The sequence below is a fragment of the Macaca nemestrina genome, chromosome 10, assembly GCF_043159975.1.
Source record: "Macaca nemestrina isolate mMacNem1 chromosome 10, mMacNem.hap1, whole genome shotgun sequence".
NCBI classification, from domain to species: Eukaryota; Metazoa; Chordata; class Mammalia; order Primates; family Cercopithecidae; genus Macaca; species Macaca nemestrina.
The window spans coordinates 20,745,243-20,772,291 of NC_092134.1; the positions used below are offsets into that span (position 1 = coordinate 20,745,243).

A 27,049-nucleotide genomic window follows, 5' to 3' on the forward strand; every position below is an offset into this window, starting at 1 on the left:
GAGAAAGGCCTTATTTTTAGAAAATATACACATTTTAGAATGTGTAGGCTTAGATTATTTATTTTTTAAAATGAAATGATATTTAGAGACAAAGCGGTATAAACGTTTGTAAGCAACAAACATTTTACCTTTTACAATTCACACTTTTAATTTTAAACAGACAGAATAAATGAATGATAAAGTTAAGTATGCTAAAAAGTTAAGTCAGGAAAGTTAGGTAAAGAAAATTCCACAGACTACTTTTGCAAATTTGAGGGGTTTTTTTTTTCCACTACTGTAATTGGAAGTTAACAAAAAAGTCTACGTCCAAGGAACTGGCAGAGCGTGAGAACTGTTTATAAAAACTTGAGAATTTTCTCAATCTTGCTTCGTTTGCACTTTCCCCTGGATTCCCACATCTGATTTTATATTCTTCCTTCCTTGTGCTGTTTCTTCTCTTCCTTCCCCACAGTTCTTTACCCATCATTACTTTTTTTCACTGATCCTTTTTTAGCAAATTCTTTCACTCCCAAAGGTCATGAACACTTCATAATTTTAGAAGTGACTGTATTTTAGAATAACCAATTATCCTGAATGAGTTTTTGTTTTTTTGCTTCATTTATAAATCAGTTGGGTTTAATGTTGTGTCTGTCATTTAAACTTTCTACTAAATTAAGTACTTCTTACTCTACCACAATCAGCCAGGCAGCCAGTTCCCAGATAAATTCAAACCACACAATGCAGAAAACTATACATTGCAGGATTTCATTTTTAAAAATAAATAATCGGCCGGGCGCGGTGGCTCAAGCCTGTAATCCCAGCACTTTGGGAGGCCAAGACGGGCGGATCACGAGGTCAGGAGATCGAGACCATCCTGGCTAACCCGGTGAAACCCCGTCTCTACTAAAAAATACAAAAATCTAGCCGGGCGAGGTGGCGGGCACCTGTAGTCCCAGCTACTCGGGAGGCTGAGGCAGGAGAATGGCGTAAACCCGGGAGGCGGAGCTTGCAGTGAGCTGAGATCCGGCCACTGCACTCCAGCCTGGGCGACAGAGCAAGACTCCGTCTCAAAAAAATAAATAAATAAATAAAAATAAAATAAAAATAAAAATAAATAATCGAAGCCTACATATTTTTAAACCCAGAGGTCACTAGCTCAGTGGCTCACACTTGTAATCCCAACACTTTGGAAACCCAAAGTGGGAGGGTTGTTTGAGCCCAGGAATTCAAGACTAGCCTGGGCAATGCAGTAAGACCTTGTCTCTACAAAATAAAGATAAAAAAATTAGCCGGGCATGGTGCCACAAACTTGTAGTCCTAACTACTCAGAGAGGCTAAGGCAGGAGCACTGGTTGAGCCTAGGAGTTCAAGACCAGCCTGGGCAACATGGCGAAACCGTGACACTACAAAAAATGCAAAAATTAGCTGGGTGTGGTGGCACATGCCTGTAGTACCAGCTACTTGGAAGGCTGAGGTGGGAGGATCGCTTAACCCTGGGAGACTGAGGCTGCAGTGAGCCATGAGTGCACCACTGCACTCCAGCCTGGTCAACAGAGAGAGACCTCTCTCATTAAAAAAAAAAAAAGACATTCCTGAACATGCTCCAAATTGTAGTAACTATGCTACATTTTCTTTGTATTTACTAGAAAATCCTTCTCTTTGGGCAACTTTTTGCCTAACTATTCTTGGGCCAAATTAAGTATAATGGAAGACATATATAAAATAACTTATAGTAACCATCTAAATATTTCATATCACTTAATACAAATTCAGATTTAAAGCACTGAAGTTGGCCAGGGCAGTAGCTCACGCCTGTAATCCCAGCACTTTGGGAGGCCGAGGCGGGTGGATCACGAGGTCAGGAGATCAAGACCATCCTGGCTAATACGGTAAAACCCCATCTCTACTATAAATACAAAAAATTAGCCGGGTGCGGTGGTGGGTGCCTGTAGTCCCAGCTACTCGGGAGGCTGAGGCAGGAGAATGGTGTGAACCTGGGAGGCGGAGTTTGCAGTGAGCCGAGATCGTGCCACTGCACTCCAGCCTGGGCAACAGAGCAAGACTCTGTCTCAAAAAATAATAACAATAATAAATAAAAAATTTAAAAAAATAAAGCACTGAAGTTCAAATTTTGACCTTACATTTCTATACATACAGTTTCTGAAGATGTCTATGTATAATAAAACAATTCCGTATGTCTGTGTGGACTGAAAACCTACTAAACTAATTAGCAGTTACCTTACTTTGGCCCACCAAACTTTGATAACGTGGCTGCTATTCTGCTAGTCTAGAAATCTTTCAAATATTGGTGGCAGGTCCCATTCTGAAAAGAGCTCAGCATTTGGAGAAGCTGAGTTCTCTGGAAGGCAATGAGCAGAGTAATGCAGGCAATCGTCACTGATGTTTAGACACTACCCCATCTGCAGCATGGCAATGGGGTTGAGGGGTGGGGGAGAGAAGCACAGCCCCCAAAAGAGCAGTTCTCCTCATTTCCTTCATCTCAGCATATTCCTAATTAACTCAGCTTTGTGCCTGTTATGAATAGCTTCAGATGGAAAGGCTCCAATTCCACATTCCTCTTCATTATGCACAGCTTATTAAAATTGAAATTTCACTGTTTCCAACTCGACCAAATTAGTGGTTCAAACTGCTGTGCGCTATTAAGAGTGAGGCATTCGTTTTAAAGGATGGAATCAGGATAAACATGGCCTGGATCAAGGCTGGAACAGGCTAGAAACTTCAAGGCTTTGAGTTTTACGCTTGCCACGTGAGCCTGGGAACATCAGAACCTTTCTGCATGGCAGTTCTTCAATCTGGCAGGCCAGGCTGATAGGATGGTGCCCTTCCCTAAGCTCCTCTGCAGTGAAAAATCAGAGCTGAGAAGTAGAGAATAATTAACAGTTTCCAGAAGCCCTTTTAGTTGGGAGTTTGTTTCCCATTCCCAAATCAAACAGTTGTCTATCAGAGCCTCTCCTCCTGCTCAAAAGGAGAGCGTATCCAAGAGGCCTAGAAAGAGAATGCGAATCTGCATGCCAGCCCTCAGGCTGGTACCTGCTCTTCTTCAATCCTGCGCTGTAGTGTTTCAATATAATGCTGGACCGCCATATAGATAAATCGGTACTGTGCTTCTGTCTGGACCATCCCTGACCTCTGAGACCGCACCATCTGGATGGTTTTGGGAACGTCAATGTCGCAGTCAACACCTACGAAGGAAACATCAAGAAGAATAAAGAGAAACTGCAGAACCAGGATGAAGTTGTTTACACACAACTTTTAGTGGACTCACAGACAATGCTGATTTAGTCTTTGTTGTTTTAATTGAGCATGTTGCAATGGCTACAGTGTTGAACTTCTGACCAATACCAAAGATCCCAGAAGACTACATAAATAATAAAGTGGCAGAGGTCAGGATTCCCTCACTTTCCAACAAATCACCCCATACTGTAAACAAGGTTCAGGTGGCTGGATAGAGACCACCACTGTGTATGCAACAAAAGGCCATGGCAGTGGGTTCAGCAGCTCCTAGACTTCATTGTATGCCAAAAGCTCAAATAGTGTCACTTCTGTTCTCAAGCAGACACACTGAAGTCTTCAGCCCAGATTTTTGTGAAAAATTTTTCCCATTCAACCTCTCTTCCCTAGGCTGTTTTCACGAGCACTTTCCTTCCATAAACTAAAAACAGAAACTGTCACTTCTTGCCCGCCAGATGACCCACCTTTCTCTCTGATGATGTCAATAAGAATATCAATCACAATGAATGTCCCTGTCCGGCCAATTCCAGCACTGCGGGCAGAAGGACAAAAAGCAGGGACAACAGAATCATTCATGGGGGTTTCAGACTCAAAACCAAGCCATTAGTATTAACAGAAAAAATGTCTACTCTTGGGAGCTATTTATAAAATTGTCTCTTTATGTTTGAAAATATGTTGGCAAAAAGCACAGGGCTTTGGAGTCAGCCCAAACCTGCTCTTGGAGTTCAGCTTCTCCAGTACAACGTGCCTGAGTTAAGTCCCTTAACCTCTCTGACCCTCAGTTTCCACATCTGTGAAATGGGGACAACAGCACATACCATACAGAGTGCTGGTTGGACAGAATGAAACAGGAATCGTATACAAAAAAATACATCAAAATTACTGAAAGAGGGCCAGGCACAGTGGTTCTCGCCTATAATCCCAGCACTTTGGGAGGCCGAAGCAAGACGATCACTTAAGACCAGGAGTTCCAGACCAGCCTGGTCAACATAGCAATACCTCGTCTCTACTAAAAACACAAAAATTAGCCAGGCATGTTGTCATGCACCTGTAATCCCAGCTACTCAGGAGGCTGAGACATGAGAATTGCTTGAACCTAGAAAGCAGAGGTTGCAGTGAGCTGAGATCGCACCACTGCACTCCAGCCTGGGTGACAGAGTGAGACTCTGTCTCAAAAAATAATAATAATAAAGTTACTGAAATAGAAGAAATAAATAATTTTTTTTTTTTTTTTTTTTTTTTTTTTTGAGACAGAGTCTCGCTCTGTAGCCCGGGCTGGAGTGCAGTGGCCGGATCTCAGCTCACTGCAAGCTCCGCCTCCCAGGTTTACGCCATTCTCCTGCCTCAGCCTCCCGAGTAGCTGGGACTACAGGCGCCCGCCACCTCGCCCGGCTAGTTTTTTGTAATTTTTAGTAGAGACGGGGTTTCACGGTGTTCGCCAAGATGGTCTCGATCTCCTGACCTCGTGATCCACCCGTCTCGGCCTCCCAAAGTGCTGGGATTACAGGCTTGAGCCACGGCGCCCGGCCTAAATAAATAATTTTAAAAATTAAAAACAAAAAACATTGTGCTCAGAGGCTGGCTCAATAAATGGTAGCTTCTTTAACAACTGGACAAATAAAAAAGTTTCACATATATCTACCTGCCCAAGAAATGAATGAGATTTAGGAGACCCAATGTTCCCCAGTATAATCATGAAGCCCAAACTGGAGAATCAGCAGCCCACAGACTCATTACAAAGGTCACAGCACAGCTTCCTTCAAAGGCGTTGGTAGAAAGCAGCTGGAAGCTTGTGAGGCAAACAAATATAGTGTTGGGGAAGAAATATATTTATGGTAGAAGAGAACAGAATGGGCCAGGTGTGGTGGCTCACACTTACAATCCCAGCACTTTGGGAGGACAAGGCAGGTGGGTCACTTGAGGTCAAGCATTCGAGACCAGTCTGGCCAACATGACAAAACCTTGTCTCTATCAAAATACAAAAATTAGCCAGGCGTGGTGTCAGACACCTGTAATCTCAGCTACTTGGGAGACTGAGGCAGAAGAATGGCCTGAACCCAGGAGGCGGAAGTTGCAGTGAGCGAAGATGGTGCCACTGCACTCCAGCCTGGGCAATAGAGCAAGACTCCATCTCAAAAACGAAAAAAAAGAGAGAGAGAGGACAGAACCACAGGGAGATGAATCACAGAAGAAAAGAAGACAAAAGGGAACCAAGCAAAAATGACTTAAGGGATCCTCAAGAATCAGGTCTATTTCCACTACATCCCCATCACCTCAATACCTACAAAGCAGTCAACAGCTACAAAGCAAACATCACAAAGAATAAGGAGAAACTGCAGAGCGAGGATGAAGTTGTTTAATGCACAACTTCTAGTGGACTCAGAGAGCATGCTGACTTAGTCTTTGCTGTTTTAACTGAGCATGTTACAATGGCCATGGCCAATGGCAGTGCTGTAGGGTCTAGGAGAAATATGCCTTGGGATCAAAATGTCCCCTAATGCAGTTGCTCTATGCCTCAAACAGATATTAAATTCTTTCTACAGTTAAAAAGCTAGGGGTAGATAGGTAAAAGCAAGCCTTGGGCACTAAGAGACAGGGACAGGCTGTGGCCTAGAAGGGCAGCAGGAGCTGTCACCTGCAGTGCACCACGACCGGCCCTGCATCCATGATGCTCTCCTGCTTATGGTGCACCTCCTCCAGGAAGTCCAGCACGCCCCCGGGGTCGCTGGGCACTCCGTGGTCCGGCCAGGTCCGAAAGTGGTATTGCCAGACCGTTCTCTCCGTATTCCCCTGGAGTAGAGCCAAGAAAAACCAGAAAAGAATTAAATAAATCAAGAGGTTGAGGAATCACCCAGTTCCGAGCTTTCCTAAATCCAATGTGAGCCAATGGAGAAGAAAAGAATCTCCCCAGGTTCCACTGAGAGGTCCTCTTCATGAGGCTCCCAGAACTAGTCTCCTTTTCGGCAATCCTGCAGGCAACTCTTTGCCTCTGTCATGTGAACCAAGAGGTCTGGTATGGCAATTTGTTCTTTCAGGTAACTACACCCTGAATCATCTCTCTGAATTACCAGCAACAGGTAACATCCCCGTTCCTCTGCATCCCTGTGGCACTCAGCTCTGGAGGCAACTGAGACCTCAAGGGACCCAGGTCTCTCCTCCCAGCAGAAGAGGAAGCAGATGAGGAAACAGGCATTCACTTAAGACATTCATTCCTCTTTGTTTTTTTGATACCCAACCTTCCCCACCATATAAACACAGACTTCTATTGTAGTATTGTTCTTTTTTCTTTTCCCCTCCAAGACAGAGTCTTACTCTGTCGCCCAGGCTGGAGTGCAGAGGCGTGATCTTGGCTCACTGCAACCTCTGCCTCCCGGGTTCAAGCGATTCTCCTGACTCAGCCTCCCAAGTAGCTGGGATTACAGGCATGCACCACCATGCCCAGCTAATTTTTGTATTTTTAGTAGAGATGGGGTTTTGCCATGTTGGCCAGGCTGGTTTCAAACTCCTGACCTCAGGTGATCTGCCTGGTACAGGCGTGAGCCACCCAGCCTGGTCAGTATTTTTCTATTTTAAACTTGTATTTAATGCAAAGCAGATAAGAACACAGGCTTTGCTATCAGATAACTAGATTTAGGCTCCAATTCCAGGCACTCACACTCACGTGGCCCTTGGGTATCTCTAAACCTCAATTTCTTCATTTGCAAAGTGGGAATAATAATCTCTCTCTCTCATAATGCAATTGTAAGGACTCGACAAGCTTGCTGAAACACTCAGTCTCTGCCCAGCAAATAGGAAGAGACTCAGCACATTACGGCTATTTTGAGGATAATGATAATTTATAAAGATCAACAATGGCACCAAGACTACAGAAGACCAAAAAGTATCACGTTTCTTGCTACATCTTCTTCCTATATAAGTGGAGACAATATAAGCTAAGTGACTTTTTTTTTTGAGACAGTCTCACTCTGTCATCCAAGCTGGTGTGCAGTGGCTTGATCTCAGCTCACAGGAACCTCCACCTCCTGGGTTCAAGCAATTCTTGTGCCTCAGACTCGACTCCTGAGTAGCTGGGACTACAGGCGTGTGCCACCATATCCAGCTAATTTTTAGTATTTTTAGTAGAGACAGGGTTTCGCCATGTTGGCCAGGCTGGTCTTGTACTTCTGACCTCAAGTAATCCACTGGCCTCGGCCTCCCAAATGGCAGGGATTATAGGTGTGAGCCACTTTGCCCAGCCTTAAGTGACATTTTCAAAAGGGATTTAAAAAGATACTTTTCTCTTTTTTCTTCTTCTCTTCTTCTTTTTTATTTATTTTTAAGAGACAGGGTCTCGCTCTGTTGCCAAGGCTGGAGTGTAGTGGCATAATCACAGCTCACTGCAGCCCTGAACTCCTAAGCTAATGCAATCCTCTTGCCTCAGCCTCCCAAAGTACTGGGATTACAGGCGTGAGCCACCATGCCCAGCCCTCTCTCCCATTTCTACTTGACAGCTACATTGTTCCAGTTCCTCTCACTATCTCTACCATAGATTCAACCTCCATCCCTCCCCATCATCAGAATGACTGGACCCTCTCTGACATCAGAAATCTAAACATCCCACCCTGGGCCACAACCACACTGGCTTCCAGATCCTTCTGGTCCCCTTGTCACTTCAAGTAGCCTCCAGACCACTGACCCCTCCCTCCACTTTGCCAACTGCATCCTCCTGCCCCCGTCCCCCTCATCCAGCCAGGAGTCCCCCATGCTCTGGGGACAGTCTCTGTCTACCATGTGCCTCCACTCCTTGACCTCCTCTCCATCCACTGCACCTGTGCAAAGCCCCAGGCCTGGATGAACCATGTACTTTCTGTTTTGTGCCCTAGAAGCCAAGTGTCCTTCGAGAAAAACCAGGCGATGGGTATCAGTATATTTTCATGTTCATCACCTCAACTGGGCACTTGGCACAGTACAGACATTTCTGGACTTCTTGCCCTGCTACACAATTACGATTTCATCTTTTCTCCCTTTCTTCAAATATTCTCTCTCTTCTTATTCCCTCTGACTGTCTGTTGATGGCCTTGCCTCAAGCTTCCAAGAGGATGGGGAAAGTAATCACTCTCAGTTCACCTACCAGCATCTGTGGCCACCTTCTCCTTCTGCCCTCCTGTTGCCACAGAAAAAAAATGTCCCTCTATTGAGCAAAACTAATCCATCCACGACGCTCTGCATCCCACCTCCCCTCCGCATCCCACCTCCACCCTTGCCTCCCTGACCGCTCCACTTCAATGTGTCCAAGGCATCTCAAACTTTGTGTGTCCACAAAGAAGTCCTTGATCCTCTCAGCTTCCTCAGGTCCACTGCCAACCCCCCGCCAACCCTTCTCAAGCTAGAAAACTGCCAGTCACCCTGCACACCACCCTCGCCCTTGGTACACTCCTCCACTGAATCCCTGCACGTCTGCCTCCAGTCAGCTCTACTGGGTCCTCTTCTTTCGGGCACCCTGGCCACTAGCCTAGTTCAAGCCCTATTATTTTTTACTCTGACAACTGCAGTACCTCCAAATTGGTCCTAATCCCTAGAACAACTCCTGCCCCCTCCAGTCTCTACGGGGTGGAAGGGACTCTCTTAAAAGCTTAAATCCAACTCTGGCTGCTTACTACACTTAGGACAAACCTCCACAACCTCCTTTGCTGACTCAAACACATTGTTCCCTATGCCTTAAGAACCTCCCTTCCCTTGGCCAGATGCGCTAGCTCACGCCTGTAATCCCAGCACCTTGGGAGGCTGCATGTGGCAGCAGGATCACTTAAGTCCAGGAGTTCAAGACCACCCTGGGCAACATAATGAGACACCTGTCTCTATAAAAAATTTAACAATTGGGTGGGCATGGTGGCACACGCCTGTAGTCCCAAGCTACATGGGAGGCTGAGGCGAGAGGATCACCTGAGCTTAGGAGGTTGAGGCTGCAGTGAGCCGTGAACGCACCAGTGCACTCCAGTCTGGGTGACAGAACAAAATTCCGTTTCAAAAAAAACAAACAAAAGTCCCTTCCCCTTCTTCCCCCTCCAAATGAACCCTAAACTCCTGCATTTTTTCTTTGTAGCCCTGATTACGGTTTATAATGATATATTTATATGTGCGATTACTGGGCTGGTAGATTACTGGCCAGTACAGCGTACACTTGGGAGTGCAGGGATTCCATCTGTTTTGTTTCCCAGCTCTATCTTCAGCAAGCAGCATGGTGCCAGGAACCAAGAGGTCATTGAACAAATATCTCTGAATGAATAGATGAATGTCCACATGACTGTTCAGATGCCCAGCTGAACATATCCAGAAGAAAACAAATCACTGCCCACATCAGACCTCCTTCCAGCTTTTGTGGTGTCTGCTACAGCACCACTGTCCACTCAGACTCAGACTTCTACAATGTGTCTTGAATCCCTCTTCCTCATCCAAAAGCCAAACAATCCCCATGCCCTGCAGACTTCACCCCCCAGCACCTCTCACATCTACTGCTTCTCTCCCAGTTTATTCTGGCATTTTATATAATATTCCATTCCAAAGGAAGGAACAAAAAAGAACAACTGCGGAAGTCTGTGGATACTTGGAGAGGAGGCCATCAACCTAGGCCCCTGCAGAGGACTCCTAACAGGCCTTGCAGCCACTCAGGTCACCCTATCCCAATCTCCCACCCAGGGCTAGTCTCGAACTCCTGGGCTCAAGCGATCCACCCGCCTCAGCCTCCCAAAGTGCTGGGATTACAGGCGTGAGCCACGGCGCCTGGCCAGTTATTTGTTTTTAAATCATCCATCTCCCTAGGCTTGATGAGTGCAGGAACACCAACTGCCTTGTTCACAATGTACTAGTACTGCCTAAACTGTACCTGGCACATAGAAGGAACCCAATAAATGGCTACTGAATCAATGAGTGAGCGAATGCATGCATGTATGCAAACATGAGTAACGGCAAGACCCTGAATTCCTACGCACCATCAATAATTCCCAAAGTCTCTAGAATACGACAATATACTTACTTGTCCAACCTTTGAAAGTTTAAGTTCTCTTAGCGTATAGTCATGAGCGGCACTTTCTTTGACGTTCCTAACACGCATGACGCCATATTCTTTTAGAGCATACTCATCAGGCCAGTATTTGACACATTTACTCTGGAAGGGATCAGAAAAAAAGAAAGTTAATTCTGAGAACTCTGAAATAAAAGCCTAAACCAGCAACAAACAAATGTTCAAGTCTTGCTTAATAACCACGAACATGGAAAATGGCCGGTTTAGCATCTTTCAGGTTTTCAAGGAAAAGGAAAGAAGAGTTCAAATAAGAAAAGCAGGCATTCACAGGACCAGGCAGCAGTGGGAGGAGAAAGGCGGCTGGTGCAGTTACCTGATGCAAGCACATGTCAAAGCAGAGTCAATGTTTGTTTATCTGTAAAGAATCAGGCCAGGTGCAGTGGGTCATGCCTGTAATCCTACCACTTTGGGTGGCTGAGGTGGGCAGATCACTTAAGACCAGGGGTTTGAGACCAGCCTGGCCAACATGGTGAAATCCCATCTCTACTAAAAATACAAAAATTAGCCAGGCATGGTAGCAGGCACCTGTAATCCCAGCTACTTGGGAGGCTGAGGCAGGAGAATTATTTGAACCTGGGAGGCGGAGGTTGCAGCAAAAAAAAAAAAAAAAAAAAAAAGGAAGAGTTCAAACAAGAAAAGCAGGTGCTGGGAGAACCAGGCAGAAGTGGGAGGAGAAAGACAGCTCGTGCAGTTGTCTGATCCAAGCACATGTCAAAGGAGAGTCAATGCTTGCTTATTTATCGCTAAAGAATCAAAGATGCAGAGAGAAGGACTAACCGATGTGAGAGTGCTGGCTAGCAACCACTGAGGTCTGAATTCTAAGATCTGCCAGTCACTCCATAGGGAAGGCAAGCACAGATTCTGGAGGAGTCTAGGCTGCCCAACGAGCCAGACTGTCTGCTTCATTTCCGCACCAGTGTAGGAGGACTCTGTGCCTTATCTAACCCAAGTGTGAATAACTCTATCACAGAAAGGCAGCCCATGGGGTTTTGAACCAGCTGCTTTTTCTATATCCAGACCCATCTGATACCTCCTCTACACGTCACTTTCCCTTAACTGGGTGCCTGGGAATGCCAAGTCTGCAGTAGCTGCTGGCTTCAAGAGCAGGCGGATTGAAAAATATGGCACCAGGAAAACCATTCTTGCTGCCAAAAAGGAAGCTACTTCACTCAGTGAGATGAGTTTGTATCTATTTGGTGATATGTTCTGGGCAGAGAATGCTTCTGTGTTCTGTTGTTTTCTGGGCAGTCATCCACACCACTCACTTTCCAAAACCACCAAGACACAAATATCAGCAAGAGAAATTTACCTTGTATCTTAGGAAGACAGAGAAATTTACAGACATAAAACTGGAAATAAGAGAGCAGCTACAGACATCAACAGTCAGAGTCAATGATTAATTGAAAGAAAAAAAGAAAACATGGTAGGAGGAACGTTCAATAAAAGGATGCGGTCTTGGTCAGGCGCAGTGGCTCACACCTGTAATCCCAGCACTATGGGAAGCCGAGTGGATCACTCGAGGCCAGGAGTTCCAGACCAGCCTGGCCAACATGGTGAAACTCTGTCTCTACTAAAATTACAAAAATTAGCCAGGTGTAGTGGCACAGCCTGTAATCCCAGCTACTCAGGAGGCTGAGGCAGGAGAATCGCTTGAATCCAGGAGGTGGAGACTGCAGTGATCCAAGATCGTGCCACTGCATTGCAGCCTGAGTGACAGAGTAAGACACAGTCTCAAAACAAAAAAAAAAAAAAAAGAAGGATGTGGTCTTTTATTTATTACGATTCTCAATTCAGCTTTCCCTCCAGTATTTTGTAGATTCAAATACCTCAGACAAATTTGATGCAAATTTTAGTTTCCCCAAATAAACACTCCTAATATTAATTGTACTCTATGCTGTCACTGGCCAATCAAGGCTGAGGACTGCTCCCAGTCATTACACGGAACTCACCAGAGAATATAAAATTAAATCATGACCCTGAAAAGAACGTTTTAGCTAACTTTAAACATCAGCAAACTGCTGCAGCCCTCCCCCTAGTTTCTAAACTCTTGTGGAAACCTTGGCAAACAAATTCTAAAATGTGAGAACTAATACATTGTCTTTTAAAATAGAGCCCAGGAATCAAACACAGTCCACAGTCTGGTTTGTCTTCTGCGCACTGGGGGGATACTGAGAGTAGGTTGTCAGAAAGGTCTGTGGAGAGAATCAACGCCCATCATGTCATCCTCTTGGCACCACCAAAGTAAAGAGGAAGAATGAGACAGGGAGCAGAGACTAGGACATGGTGGTGAGGGGTGGGGCAGGGTGATTTGGCCCTAATGCCTGTCTATCCAGGAGAGCTTCTGAAAGGGACTGATACTGACTCCTCTAAAGCAACACAAGACCCCTCTCTTCACAATCTTCATGTCTTCTGAGAACAGGTGAACATCCTACAGCTATAATCAGGCAAAAAGGAGGATGAAGGGCTTCATTCTTCCTATCCACATTTAGGGCAAAAAACACTTGCCTGAAGCAGAAACTACAAAGATGTTTTAATCAGTCTATTATTTCAAGAACACTGCAGGCAGTTGCTGAAGGAAACCTTTGTTTCACGATGGCCAGATCTGGCCTCAAAAGTATTCAGAAGTATACCAACTAGGAGTACAACAATGAAAGTCTTATGAAAATCACACTGCCCTTCACATCCAATATGAAAATTACAGTAGGAAGGCTCAACTCCAAAGTTCTCCATCTGCCTTAGGTTTAATTTATAGGTATGACTGCTACATTCCACACAAAATCTTAAATAAACCAATTAAAGGATATCTAAAAAAGAACTTTCACCAGAACACAAACAAAAACACAGAACTTTTCCATATTTTAAAAAAAAACCACCATGGTGGGCTCACTTCGAGATAACACAGAGGGCTGTCACTCGATAAGATTTGTCTGCTTTTCTGTAGGTGTGGGATGCTACAATTTATTTTTTTAATCTGAAGTATCTTGAAGAGTATGGAGTAATGCGTCCTAGGCAGGTGCTGCTGGTGGGAGTGAGCACTGGGGCAGCCATTTGGGAGGACAGTTAGGCAGAGTTAATTAAAATGGACAACATGGCCAGGCATAGTGGCTCACGCCTGTAATCCCAGCACTTTGGGAGGTCGAGGCAGGAGGATCACCTAAGGTCAGGGGTTCCGAGACCAGCCTGGCCAACACGGCGAAACCCCGTCTCTACTAAAAATACAAAAATTAGCCAGGCTTGGTGGCACGCACCTGTAGTCCCAGCTACCTGGGAGGCTGAGGCAACCAGAATCATTTGAACTGGGAGGTAGAGGCTGCAGTGAGCTGAGATCGTGCCACTGCACTCCGGCCTGGGCAACAGACCGAGATCCTCTCTCTAAAAACAAAAAACAACAACAGAAATACTCCATACGTTCAAAAGGTAAGGAAAATGCTACACATGTTAACAGGAAAGATATAGATGATATTAACACTTCTAGAGATGAAAAATACAATGTCTGCGGTGAAAAATACTCTGGATAGGATTAAGAGCAGATGACATACTGCAGAAGATTAACTTAGAGACATAGCAAAAGAAGCTATTCAAAATGAAACATCGGGGGAAGAAACTGAATAAAATAAACCAAGTGTCAGTGGGCTACAAGACAACTTCAAGTAGCCTAATACATGTATGACTTGTGTCCTAGGACAAGGTTGGACAGGGTACTTTTTTTTTTTTTTTTTTAGAGATGCGGTCTTACTACATTGCCCAGGCTGCTCTCAAACTCCGGACCTCAAGTGATCCACCCGCCTCGACACCCCACAGTGCTGGGACTATAGGCATTAGCCACCATGCCCAGCCCAGGGTATGTATCTGAAGAAACTAAGACTGAACATTATCCAAATTTAAGGAAAACTACAAATCCGTGGAGCCAAGAAGCTTAACAAACCCCAAGCAGAAGAAACATAAAGAAAACTACACCAAGGAATAACATAATCAAATTTCTCCTAGTCCCTTTTTTTCAGAGAATCAGTTAGAGTAAGCTTAATTCATTTATTCAATTCCTAAACATGGCCAGTCTGACACATGTGATACTTTAAAAACAGTTTAGCAGAAAAGAAGTTTCTGTGATTTACCTTTCCTCTCTCCACTTCTTTCGTTGTCATGACAATCACTCGGGAGTTTTCTTGGAACACCATCCGCCAAAAGTCGTTCACTGTGTTCTGCAGGCAGCCTTGTGTGGCAATGTAACTCTTTTTGGGCTTTGAATTGTTGCACTTGGTTTCAAATTCAGGCTAGAAATTTAGGAAGAAAATTCTTCAAACATCTTAAAGTTGCTTTCAGGACATGAGGAAGGATTTAAAATACAAAAATAGGCTAGCAATGTATGGTCAGAAAACACTGTGAAAAGCAAAGCTTACCATGATGATATTTGCATTGATGTAATCTGAAACAGGCTCATTGGGATCACCATCATGTAGGACAACCCTGGTATGATCAACTAGAAGAAAAAGAGACCACAGTCATGCAAGTCCTCGGACTGCTTCAGGAAAAACCAGTTCAAATCAGTTAATCCCCAGCCTAGTCCAAGTTTTGTCCATTTAATGATTTAAAAAAAAAAGAAAAATTAAAGCCCAGGTAAGCACGACAGTAACATGAACACTGCCTGATGCCTCTCATAATGCTATCTTCACAATTTCCTAGTTTTGATCATATGCTATGGGTATATAGGATGTTATCACTGGGTATATGGGAAGCTGAGAGAAGGTACAAGAAAACTCTCTCTGCTATTTGTGTAACTTCTTATGAGTTCCAAAATTGTTTCAAACCAAGAAATTTTGTACTGGGCACAGTAGCTCAGGCCTGTAATTTCAGCATTTTGGGAGGCCAAGGCAGGTGGATCATATGAGGTCAGGAGCTCGAGACCAGCCTGGCCAACATGTCGAAACCCTGTCTCTATTAAAAATGAAAAAATTAGCCAGGCATGTTGGTGCACATCTGTAATCCTAGCTACTCGGGAGTCTAAGGAGCAAAATCGCTTGAACCCGAGAGGCGGACATTGCAGTGAGCAGAGATCACACCACTGCACTCCAGCCTGGACGACAGAGTGAGACTCGGTCTCAAAAAAAAAAAGAAAAGGGGAGGGGGAGTTTTAAAAAAAAGAAGACTGAAGTATAGATATATGACATGATGTCTGAGATGTGCTTCAACATAATTCAAGGAGAGAGAAGATATGGATCAGAGTATAGATGAAACCAAGACTGTGCATGAGTTGATAATTGTTGAAGCTGGGTGATGGGCACATGGGGTTCTATCTGCTCTTGAATATATTTGAAAACTTCCACAATAAAGAGGGTTTTTGTTGTTGTTGTTGTTGTTTCTAATTTCTTTTTTGAGACAGGGTTTTCCTCTGTCACCCAGGCTGGAGTGCAACAGCACTATCTCAGCTCTCTGCGACCTCTGCCTCCTGGGCTCAAGCAATTCTTGTGCCTTAGCCTCCTGAGTAACTGGGATTACAGGTGCGTGCCACCACACCTGGCCAATTTTTGTATTTTTAGTAAAGATGGAGCTTCGCCATGTTGGCCAGGCTGGTCTTGAACTCCTGACCTCAGGTGATCTGCCCACCTTGGCCTCCCAAAGTGCTGGGATTACACGTGTGAGCCACTGCACCCAGCCAGGTATCTTTTAGTGAAGCATAATGCAGTGGACTATCACAAGGCTCCGATAGTATCAACTGTCCAAATTGTGTACAAAAATCCATTATTGGTATAAAAATCTGAGTGCTCTACCTACACGACATATTTTGCAATGGGAATTAGTAAGACAGTCATGTGTCTTAAAAGAAGAATGTCCTTTCTGCTTCAGACTCCTCATCTTTAAGGAAATGAGATGTTCATCAGAGGAAACATCTAAACAAGACCTTTAAGGGAGGGCAAAGCACTGTTCTATTTAGATACTGCATACCATTGGTCCCTTCACTTTCCCATACACTTTATACCATATAAATACCACTAGACCCCTGAGCAGACGTCAAAACTTAGACATAGAAAGGACAAGGTGGCCAGGCACGGTGGTCCACACCTGCAATCCCGGCACTTTAAGAGGCCAAGGCAGGAGGATAGTTTGGGCCCAGGAGGTCAAGACCAGCCTGGGCAACATAGTGAAACTCTATTTCTAAAAATTGAAAAAATAAATTCCAAAAAAAAAGGATAAGGCTTCCTCAAGGTCACTAGTACCATGCTACAGCTCAAACTGCTTCTGTGCAAATTCCTCACTGCCTTTTCTCAGTATTACGAATGCCTCCACTTTCCCCCATCCTCACATACACACATTACAATATCCATGTAGATATGATATACATATATACCATGTATATGTACATATGCATGCAGAAAGAGAACAACTATATTTCATGCATAGACACACACAAAGGACGGTTTACAAGATTTGACAAAATGGTTCTGACCTGATAAGACATGAGAGCAATGCTCTCGAAATTTGATCATGGCTCCCAATCACACAGTTTTTCAATGCTGAAATATATACACATATGCACTATATGCAAGCAAGCCTTATTTGTAAGTTGGATAAATACAGTATGCATAGCCAGGTACAGTCGCTCATGCCTGTAATCCCAGCACTTTGGGAAGCCAAAGCAGGAGGATTGCTTGAGCCTAGGAGTTCCAGATCAGCCTGGGCAATACAGTGAGACCCCCATCTCTATATACAATCAATCAATCAATAAAACATTATGCACTCACTGCAATCAATGTAGGCCTCAGATAAATTTTTCTTTTCCTTTTTTTTTTTTTTAGGGAAAGAATATAAATAAAGAGAAGTTGTAAATGTTCCTTCCTTTCTCCTCAGTGCACTGCCTTGCACAGCACATCAATGGAGAACCCCCTGCATTAGAGTGTGATGCTAAGAACAGTGACTTTGGGGGCTCTAGTGCCAGTTCTCCCGCCCACTCCCCTTCACTTATAACCTGCTAAAATGGTCTAGGAAACTAGGATACAAAGAATGCCTCCTTCCTGTGCATGTGATATGGATTAAGTGAGATAAAAATGCAAAAGTTCAGCATAGAGTTAGACCTCAGGAGAGAGGAACTGTGACTGGTTTAGTGCAGTTTCTGAGATCCTCATGCAAGGCCTACATCCTTCCAGGGCTTTTTCCCTCCTGGTTCAACTTGGGCTTTGCCTGGTGGCATTTGGGTGTTACAGAAGGTACAGCCGGGCACAGTGGCTCACACCTGTAATCCCAACAATTTGGGAGGCCAATGAAGGCAGATCGTTTGAGCCCAGGAATTCGAGACCAGCCTGGACAACATAACGAAACCCTGTCTCTACAAAAAAAAATTACAAAAAATATGTACATATACATGGTATATATGTATATCATATCTACATGGATATTGTAGAGTGCAGTAGAGGCATGGTAGCACGTGCCTCTAATCCCAGCTACATTGGAGGCTGCAGTAGGAAGGACCACTCGTGCATGGGAGGTTGAGGCTGCAGTGATCCATGATCATACCACTGCACTCCAGTCTGGGCAACAGAGTAAGACCCTGTCTCAAAAATAAATAAATAAATAAGTAGAAAAAAAGAAGGTCTACATCCTTCCAGGCCTTTTTTCCTCATGATTCAACTTGGGTTTTGCCAGGTGGCATTTGGGTGTTACAGAAGGTACAGCCAGGCACAATGGCTTACGCTGGTAATCCCAACAGTTTGGGAGGCTGAGGCAGGAGGACCACTTGAACCCAGGAGTTCAAGACCAGCTTGGGCAACATAGGGAGACCCTGCTCTGCTAAAAAATTTATTATTTTTTAAAATTATTTTTTGTTTTGAGACAGAGTCTCACTCTGTCGCCCAGCCTGGAGTGCAGTGGTGCTCACTGCACCTCCAGCTCACTGCAACCTCTGCGTCCCAGGTTCAAGTGATTCTCCTGCCTCAGCCTCAGTCTCCCAAGTAGCTAGGATTACAGGCATCCACCACCACGCTGGCTAATTTTTGCAATTTTTAGTAGAGATGGGGTTTTACCATGTCGGCCAGGCTACTCTCAAACTCCTAAACACAGGTGATCCACCCACCTCCGCCTCCCAAAGTGCTGGGATTACAGGCGTGAGCCACTGTACCCGGCCTACAAAGAAAAATTGTAAAATCAGCCGGGTTTTTTTTGAGACAGAGTTTTACTCTTATCGCCCAGGCTGGAGTGCAATGGCGCGATCTCGGCTCACTGCAACCTCCGTCTCCTGGGTTCAACCAATTTCCCACCTCAGCCTCCCGAGTAGCTGGGATTACAGGCACCCACCACCACACCCGGCTAATTTTTCTATTTTTAGTAGAGACAGGGTTTCACCATGTTGGCCAGGTTGGTCTTGAACTCCTGATCAGAGGTGATCTGCCCGCCTTGGCCTCCCAAAGTGCTGGGATTACAGGAGTGAGCCACCACGCCCGGCCCACGAAGTCTTCTTCTGAGCAAAGTTTAGGTATATACCCTTTCTCCAGTAACTTGAGCTCAGGGGATCAGCAAGCAGAACGGTTCTAAGAGCCCTCAGGAGGTATTTGTCTGTTTCCCACATAAGGGAACTGAGTCCCAGAAAGGAGACAGGCCTTACCCAGGACTCACAGGCCCAGTGAGGAGGAGTCAAGACACAAATCTAGCACCCTGAGGTCCCTGACACTAAGAGATCTCAAGCCTTGAGATGATCTATCTTGGGCAGACAGAAAATTAATTAACAGAAGGAACCAATCGCAGACAAAGCCACCTAGTGGCAACTTTACTCAGTAATCAGCATCACAGGAGCTCAGTGAATGAAGCCATCAACCCCCACCATGGTTGATTATTTTGGAAACTGCTTGCAATTAAAGAAGCTAAGGTCTCAGATGTGCTAACAAGAGCACATGACCCTGAGGAAAAGTACAGAGGTGCTAGGAATCAAAATCTCTAAGAGTGACTATTACTGAGAGGAATATTGATACTTACAGGGCAGGATGTTTTTATATCTATTTTTGTTTTTGTTTTCTTGCCTTTGACCCTCTTTTCGGCTGTACAGAAGTTTGCACTCCTGTTGTTGTAGTGTCTGGAAAGAAAGAAAAGTCAGTATTATCACGTGTCAAAGAGTCACAGTAAAAGAAAAAAGTCTGGCTCAGCATTCTTTCTTTAAGGAATTCATTCTAGGAAATGTTCACAGTTGTATGCAATAGCTACAAGAATGTTCAACTGAGTCGGGCACGGTGGCTCACACCTGTAATCCCCACACTTTGGGAGGCTGAGGTGGGCAGATCACTTCAGGCCAGGAGTTCGAAACCAGCCTGGCCCACATGGTAAAAACCACATCTCCACCAAAAATACAAAAATTAGCCAGGCATGGGCACCTGTAATCCCAACTACATGGGAGGGTGACACAGGAATTACTTGAGCAGAGATCATGCCACTGCACTCCAGCCTGGGCGACAGAGCAAGACTCTTATCTCAAAAAAAAAAAAAAAAAAAAAAAAGGTTCATCTGAACGCTGCAACAACAGTGGAGAAATGCTGAAAATAATATAAATGTCTAACAGGAGAGAACCGCCTAAATAAAACCATTGTTCATTCACACAAAAGAATGTTCTATGTCCATTTAAAAAGATGTACTAGGAAAATAACACCTTGGAAAGATGATCAAAGTGAAAAGAAAGTCAAACCTTCAAAATAGTATATGATGTAAACATATGCTTGCATTCACCTATGTACAAAAGAAATGGCATAAGGACACCGTGATGTGCATCTGTAGTCCCAGCTACTCGGGAGGCTGAGGCTGGAGGATCGCTTGAGCCCAGAAGTTCAAGACCAGCCTGGGCAACAAAATGAGATGCTATCTCAAAAAGAAAAACAATTTTTTAATTTTTTTTCCTTAAAAAAAAAGGCAGAAGGCCAGGTGCAGTGGCTCACACCTGTAATCCTAGTACTTTGGGAGGCCAAGGCGGAGCATCACCTGAGGTCAGGAGTTCAAAACCAGCTTGGCCAACATGACGAAACCCTGTCTCCACTAAAAATACAAAAATTAGCCAGGCGTGATGGCACACCCCTGTAATCCCAGGTACTCGGGAGGCTGAGGCATGAGAATCGCTTGAACCCAGGAGGCAGAGGTTGCAGAGAGCTGAGATCACGTCCCTGCACTCCAGCCTAGGTAACAGAGGGGGACTCCATCTCAGGAAAAAAAAAAAAAAAAAAAGTGGGAGAAGAACCAAATAGGTAATGGTGATTTCTTTTCCCCCAAGGTAGCAGGATTATGAAGTCCTTTTCTTGTTTTTTTTCCCACTGTGTTCTCCCTTAAATTTTCTACAATGAAAAAATAGAATATTTATAAGAAGAAAAATCTTTAAAAATAAAATTATAAAGAATGAAACCCAGCAAGGATTGGCGTAGCATATACAAATAACAGCTGTGATCTATATTCTTTTTTTCTTCTTTTTTTGTTTTAAATAAGACAAGTTCTCTCTCTCTCTCTTTCTTTCTTTCTTTCTGTTTATTGTATGATGGAGCCACTGCACTCCAGCCTGTGTGGCAAAACAAGATCCTGTCTCAAAAAAAAAAGTCAATTTCAAGGGCTAATCAGTTTACAAAAAGCCTAGTGTTTAATGGGAAATCACAAATAGGCAAATCAAGAAAGTAAAAGGTAGGCTAAGAAAAGAAAATTTATATATAAAATGCCAAAACGGCTACCCTTAAAAGAGTCCTACAAGGAAAAACAGAGTCATATTTCACAAACAGCAGCCCTGTTTTATTTCCATTTCATTTATCTGAATTTCACAAATAAGTATAAAAGTCTGGACTTTAAATTGGTATTTGACTCTCAGTTTCAAAATGCAACCTTCAGCCTGGACATAAGCTCATCACAAAAGCGTTTAATTAGCTGAAACCTGGACAAAAATAAAACCTAATGTAGGCAGAACTGTGACAAGAAATCAGTCATTTGATTTTTTTTTAATGAGCTCAGGGGTAAGGAGTCAAAGCAGTTTGCCCTCTCTGGGCAAGCATTTCTTTGGACTGTGAGCCAGTCTTACCAAGCAATACTGCTGTGTTAGGAAGAAAGTTTAACCTTGATTTTTAGACAGGTTATTAAGGTGAGGTTCAAAAAGAAATTCAAACACTGAACTGAATCAATCACTTCAACTAAATGAAGTGAAACGACATCAACAAAAAATACAATACCGGGGGAGGGAGACTGGGACTAATTAGCAGCTTGATTTAAAACAAACTTGGCAGGAAAGCATTCAGGTCTTCATTTATGAACCCAACTTCACATGACACTTCACTGAGGTGGGGGGGTGGCAGGGTGCACGTGGCCAAAGCAATCACTATGCAAGGTGAATTTCCTCCAGTTCCTGTTTAATTACCCTTCAACTTCTGCCTCCACTTTCAAGATCAAGTCCAAGCTGTTCAGGATGATGCACGAAGCCTTCTAATCTCTGAGCTAATCAGCGCCTGCCTCTTAAGTTCCCTTCTGTTTTGCCAAGCTACTTTGCCTGTCTGTGCCTCAGTTTCCTCCAGTGTGAAATGAGCGCAATCCTTTCCACCCCAAAGGGCTGGGGTGAGGGTCAAATGAGATGCATGTACATCACTATACCGTGTGTGAAATACAACAAAGCAAGTACATAGATACTGGCTCTTGCTATGAAATCAATATTGCTACATGAACTCTACACTGGCTACTCCACATGTGGTCTGTAGACCAGCAGCATTAGCACCACCTGGGAGCTAGTCAGAAACCCAGGCCCAGGTCCTACCCAGACTTAATCAAAATATGTATTTTTGCTTGAGGACAGGAGGTCAAGAACAGCCTGGGCAATATGGTGAGAGCTGGCCTGTACAAAAAATTTAAAGATTAGCCAGGCATAGTGGCATGCACCTGTAGTCCCAGCTACTCAAGAGTCTGAGGTAGGAGGATTACTTGAGCCCAGAAGGTCAAGGCTGCAGGGAGCCGTGACTGCAGCACTGCAGGCCAGCCTAGGCAACAAAGCAAGAATCTGTTCCAAAAAAAAAAGGCATCTTCAAGATGCTTTGGCATCTCTGCATACCACCTCTTACACTATTTGTTTCCTTTAACTGACCTCCACTTTTTCTCCTTCACAAAATATATTTCAAAAAGAAACTGCCTCAGCCAGGCCCGGTAGCTCACACCTATAATCCCAGAGCACTTTGGGAGGCCAAGGCAGGTGGATCACCTGAGGTCAGGAGTTCGAAACCAGCCCAGCCAACATGGCGAAACCTAGTCTCTACTAAAAACACAAAAATTAGCCGGGAGTGGGGGTGGGCTCCTGTAAACTCAGCTACTTGGGAGGCTGAGGCAGGAGAATCACTTAAACCCAGGAAGCAGAGGTTGCAGCGAGCCGAGATTGTGCTACTGTACTCTAGCCTAGGTGACAGAGCGAGATCCTGTCTCCAAAAAAAAGAAAAAGAAAAAAGAAATTGCTCTTACTTGCACATATTTTTTTAAAAATTTCACTCTATATATATAGAAGGTAAGCAGAAAAGGGAATGTAACAAAAATGAAATATTACCAAATTCTACTTAGATACTGGGGCATTCCTGAGGCTTTGTTAAAAGAAAAAAAAAAGACATAGGCAAACGTTAGAGGTAGATGTTAAAGACTTACTACTACCATATGGAGACCTTCTTCAGGCTTCATCTAAGGACCAGATAAGGATGAAAAAGAGAAAGCCTTTCTCGTTTGCTAATTTATCTTACCTACTGTGATGGGGTAACACCAAGAATCATCTCACAACACAAATGGAACACTTTGCCAGACTAAATTCAGAGTTCCAGACCAGGGAAATCCTCATCAATATTCATTTTGGCTGGGCCACCCATCATCAGGTCTGCCAGAGGTTTCCCTTATTCCTTTTTTTTCCTTGAGACAGGGTCATGCTCTGTCGCCCAGGCTGGAATGCAGTGATGCAATCACAGCTCACTGTAACCTCATACTCCTGGGTTCAAGTGATCCTCACACCTCAGTCTCTTGAGTAGCTGGGTCTTCAGGCACACACCACCACACCTGGCTAATTATTTTACTTTTTGGAAATACAGGATCTCACTATGTTGCCCAGGCTGGTCTCACACTCGAGGACTCCAGCCCTCCTCTGGCCTCAGCCTCCCAAAGCACTGAGATTACAGGCGTGAGCCACTGCGCCTGTCCTGCGCTTTCCTTATCGTGCAGTAAGTTCCCAATCACCTCTTCCAGGCAGACTTGGGGTTTGAACAGTGCACAGTCAAGATGGCTGCTGGGTCCAGAGACTTCCACAGAGGACAGGACAGGCACCGCTGCATCCCAGGCACAGGTGGGTGCTAATTGCCAGCAGCTGACAGCTGTCACAGATTGATAGTAGCTAACAGCGCATCTCTCTCCCAGCTCCTTCCCTAGTGCACCCATTAGCCCAGCCTCATCTGCACCTGGGGCGCAAGTTGCCTAAACATATTTCATTTCCCATAGCAGAAGATGCCATCCATCTAGAGATTGCAAATACAAACAACTCAGAAGTTGTGACTTTCCATGCTCTGCTCACAGAGGCTCCCAAATGCCATCTGCTAAGGGCGCTTCCTCCCCAGTACCAGGCTTATGGCTCTAAGCTCCAGAAGAATATCAAATAAACCCTGCTCTCCAGGAGAATACATTCCTGTCAGGGTTTATCTTCCACAAGCTCCCTCCCACCAGTAGTCCCCGGGGCACAAAAGCTACTAATGACCTGTCAAGCTGAATGTCACCGCATCTCCATCCTTCTCCACTGGCCTTGGCAGGGATGCTAATGAGGAGACTTAGGGCAGGCAGCAAAAAGGACAATGTAAAGCAGGGACACAGGCTGCCAGACACCCCATTTTCCCAAATAATACATCTAAAGGGTTTGCACCAAACTGTGAACTCTCAAAAAGGACCAGAGGCTAGTTACAGTCACCTGACTGCAGGAGTCTAAACAGATCAAGAGCCAAAGTGCATAAAACTATTAAATCTAATGATATGGTTTGGATGTCTGTCCCCTCCAAATCTCATGTTGAAATGTGACCTCCAGTGTTGGAGATGGGGCCTAAAGGAAGGTAGTGGATCCTTCATGAATGTTTTGGTGCCAGTGAGTGAGTTCTTGCTCTAAGTTCACATGCAATCTGGTTGTTTAAAAGAGTGTGGTGGCCACGCACAGTGGCTCACGCCTGTAATCCCAGCACTTTGGGAGGCCGAGGTGGGCGGATTACTTGAGATCAGGAGTCCAAGACCAGCCTGGCCAACATGGTGAAACCCCGTCTGTACTAAAAATACAAAAATCTGCTGGGCATTGTGATGCGCGCCTGTAATCCCAGCTACTCAGGAGGCTGAGGCAGGAGAATTACTTGAACCTGGGAGGTAGAGGCTGCAGTGAGCTGAGATCACGTCACTGCACTCCAACCTGGGCAAAAGAGTGAGACACTGTCTCAAATTAAAAAAAAAAAAAAAAAAAAGCCGGACGCGGTGGCTCAAGCCTGTAATCCCAGCACTTTGGGAGGCCAAGACGAGCAGATCACGAGGTCAGGAGATCAAGACCATCCTGGCTAACACGGTTAAAACGCTTCTCTACTAAAAAATATAAAAAACTAGCCGGGCAAGGTGGCGGACGCCTGTAGTCTCAGCTACTCGGGAGGCTGAGGCAGGAAAATGGCGTAAACCCGGGAGGCGGAGCTTGCAGTGAGCTGAGATCCGGCCACTGCACTCCAGCCTGGGCGACAGAGCCAGACTGTGTCTCAAAAAGAAAAAGAAAAAAAGAGTGTGACACCCACCCCACCCTCGCCACCGCTCCGGCCATGTGATCGTCTGCTCTCCCTTTGCCTTCCTCTATGACAGGAAGTTTCCTGAGACCCTCACCAGAAGCAGATGCTGGAGTCATGCTTGTACAGCCTGTAGAACCATAAGCCAATTAAACTTCTTGTCTTTATAAATTACCTAGCCTCAGATATTCCTTTAGAGCAGTGCAAAACGGCCTAACACACCTAATAAACTATTAAAACGTATCCACAGAAAGTCAATGTCCTAATCCATGTTGTACAAGTGAGTGCCCAACAGCACTACTGACTCTGGAGGAGGTAAGTTTTCATTGTCTCCCTTATGTAAATGTAAGACCATCCCTTACATTTGTGGCCACTGAACATTCTTGCTCCCCAGCCCAGACCTCTGCCAACCTAAATGCCAGGAGTAGCAACCCAGTGACTGCAATAACCAAAATAGAGCCCAGAGGCTTCCAAAGCCCTTGGATTGAAAACCACTGGACCTGGCTCTTGACTAGAATTTCAAGAATGAAAGTGGAGGAAAAGGACCAAGGAGAGAGGCAGACAGAAAACAAACTGGCTGAGTCAGGCATCCCCAGGCACCATGACGATGCCCTAATGACCATTTCGCCTGTACTGCTCTGAGCAACAGAGCCAAACACCTAGGGAAGAAAAATAATGACACTCACATTATGGCCAGACCAACCTGTATGGTTACTTTACTTACTTTTTTTCTTTCTTAAATATTTTATATTTTTAATTATTGGCCCACCAAGTAGAGAGATTACTTTTTAAAACAAAGATACGGCCAGAGGCCATGGCTCACGCCTGTAATCCTAACACTTTGGGAGGCTGAGGCGGGCGGATCACCTGAGGTCAGGAGTTTGAGACCAGCCTGGCCAACATGGTGAAACCCCATCTCTACTAAAAATACAAAAATTAGCTGGGTGTGGTGGCGCACACCTGGAATGCCAGCTACTTGGGAGGCTGAGGCAGGATAATCCTTTGAGGCCAGGAGTTCAAAACCAGCCTGGGCGACGTAGTGAGACCCCCATCTCTGCAAAAATTGAAAAATTTGTGGTGGCAATGGCACATGCCTGTAGTCCCAGCTACTCTGGAGGCTGACGCAGGACGATCCCTTGAACCCAAGAGTTCAAGGCTGTAGTGAGCTGATTGTGCTACTGCACTCAAGCCTGGGAGACAGAGCAAGACCCTATCTCAAAAATGAATAAATAAATAAAAAGGCATGGTCCTTGGAGGAAAACAGGTCTGACACATGAAACAGCAGCAAATAGTACAAGGCAAATCTATAACTGTGTGATTTTTAATTATGCACTGTGGAATTTAAGGAATGAAATTAAATTCATTTAAGGATCCATGAAATTAACTGAAGAAGGTTTCTGGGAGGAGCTGAAGCTGAAAACAGGTAAAAAATTTAGGTGGGTATAGGCAAGAAAGGGAAGCAACCTGGCAAGTTGGGGGTGGGGGGGAGAGTGCAAAGGTGGCATGAAGCCAGCGAGCACGCGGGAGAGTGAAGGAGACCAGGCAGCAAGTCTGGAAGCTGTGAACTAGGAAGTAGGGGGAAAGGAGAAGAGATGGCGAGAGTGAGAAAAACAGTGGGGGCCTTAAGAACTGGGCAGGAGAATCTCAATGGCTGAGTGAAAGAAAGCATGGCATGGTAGACATGGAGTCAGAAGTCCTCAGGTTCAAACCTCAGCCAACCATTTGCCAATCACATCCCTGGGGGCAACTTTCTCACTTCTGGAAGTCACTTTCTTCATCTTCAAAACAAAATAGGTGACCAGGCGTAGAGGCTCACACATGTAATCTCAGCACTTTGGGAGACTAAGGTGGGCAGACTGCTTGAGCCTAGGAGTTCAAGACCAGCCTGGGCAACATGGTGAAACCCCGTCCCTACTAAAAATAGAAAAAATTAGCCAGGCGTGTTGGCGCGCACCAGTAGTCCTAGCTATTTGGGAGTCTGAGGTAGGAGGGTCACCTGAGCCCAGGAAGTTGT

At 44.8% G+C, this 27,049-nt stretch overlaps 1 protein-coding gene across 1 annotated transcript in view; it reads right to left on the reverse strand.

The window, feature by feature from the left end:
• Positions 1 to 27,049, reverse strand: part of LOC105493385 (protein tyrosine phosphatase non-receptor type 11) — a 101,537-nt gene that overhangs the window by 18,589 nt on the left and 55,899 nt on the right. Inside the window, exons 7-13 of the mRNA XM_011760975.3 lie at positions 19,250 to 19,346; positions 14,689 to 14,768; positions 14,404 to 14,562; positions 10,244 to 10,375; positions 5,867 to 6,021; positions 3,696 to 3,763; positions 3,031 to 3,182 (exon numbers count right to left, since the gene is read on the reverse strand). Coding sequence (XP_011759277.1) covers positions 3,031 to 3,182; positions 3,696 to 3,763; positions 5,867 to 6,021; positions 10,244 to 10,375; positions 14,404 to 14,562; positions 14,689 to 14,768; positions 19,250 to 19,346 — 843 coding nt within the window. The remainder of the gene's footprint in view (positions 1 to 3,030; positions 3,183 to 3,695; positions 3,764 to 5,866; positions 6,022 to 10,243; positions 10,376 to 14,403; positions 14,563 to 14,688; positions 14,769 to 19,249; positions 19,347 to 27,049) is intronic.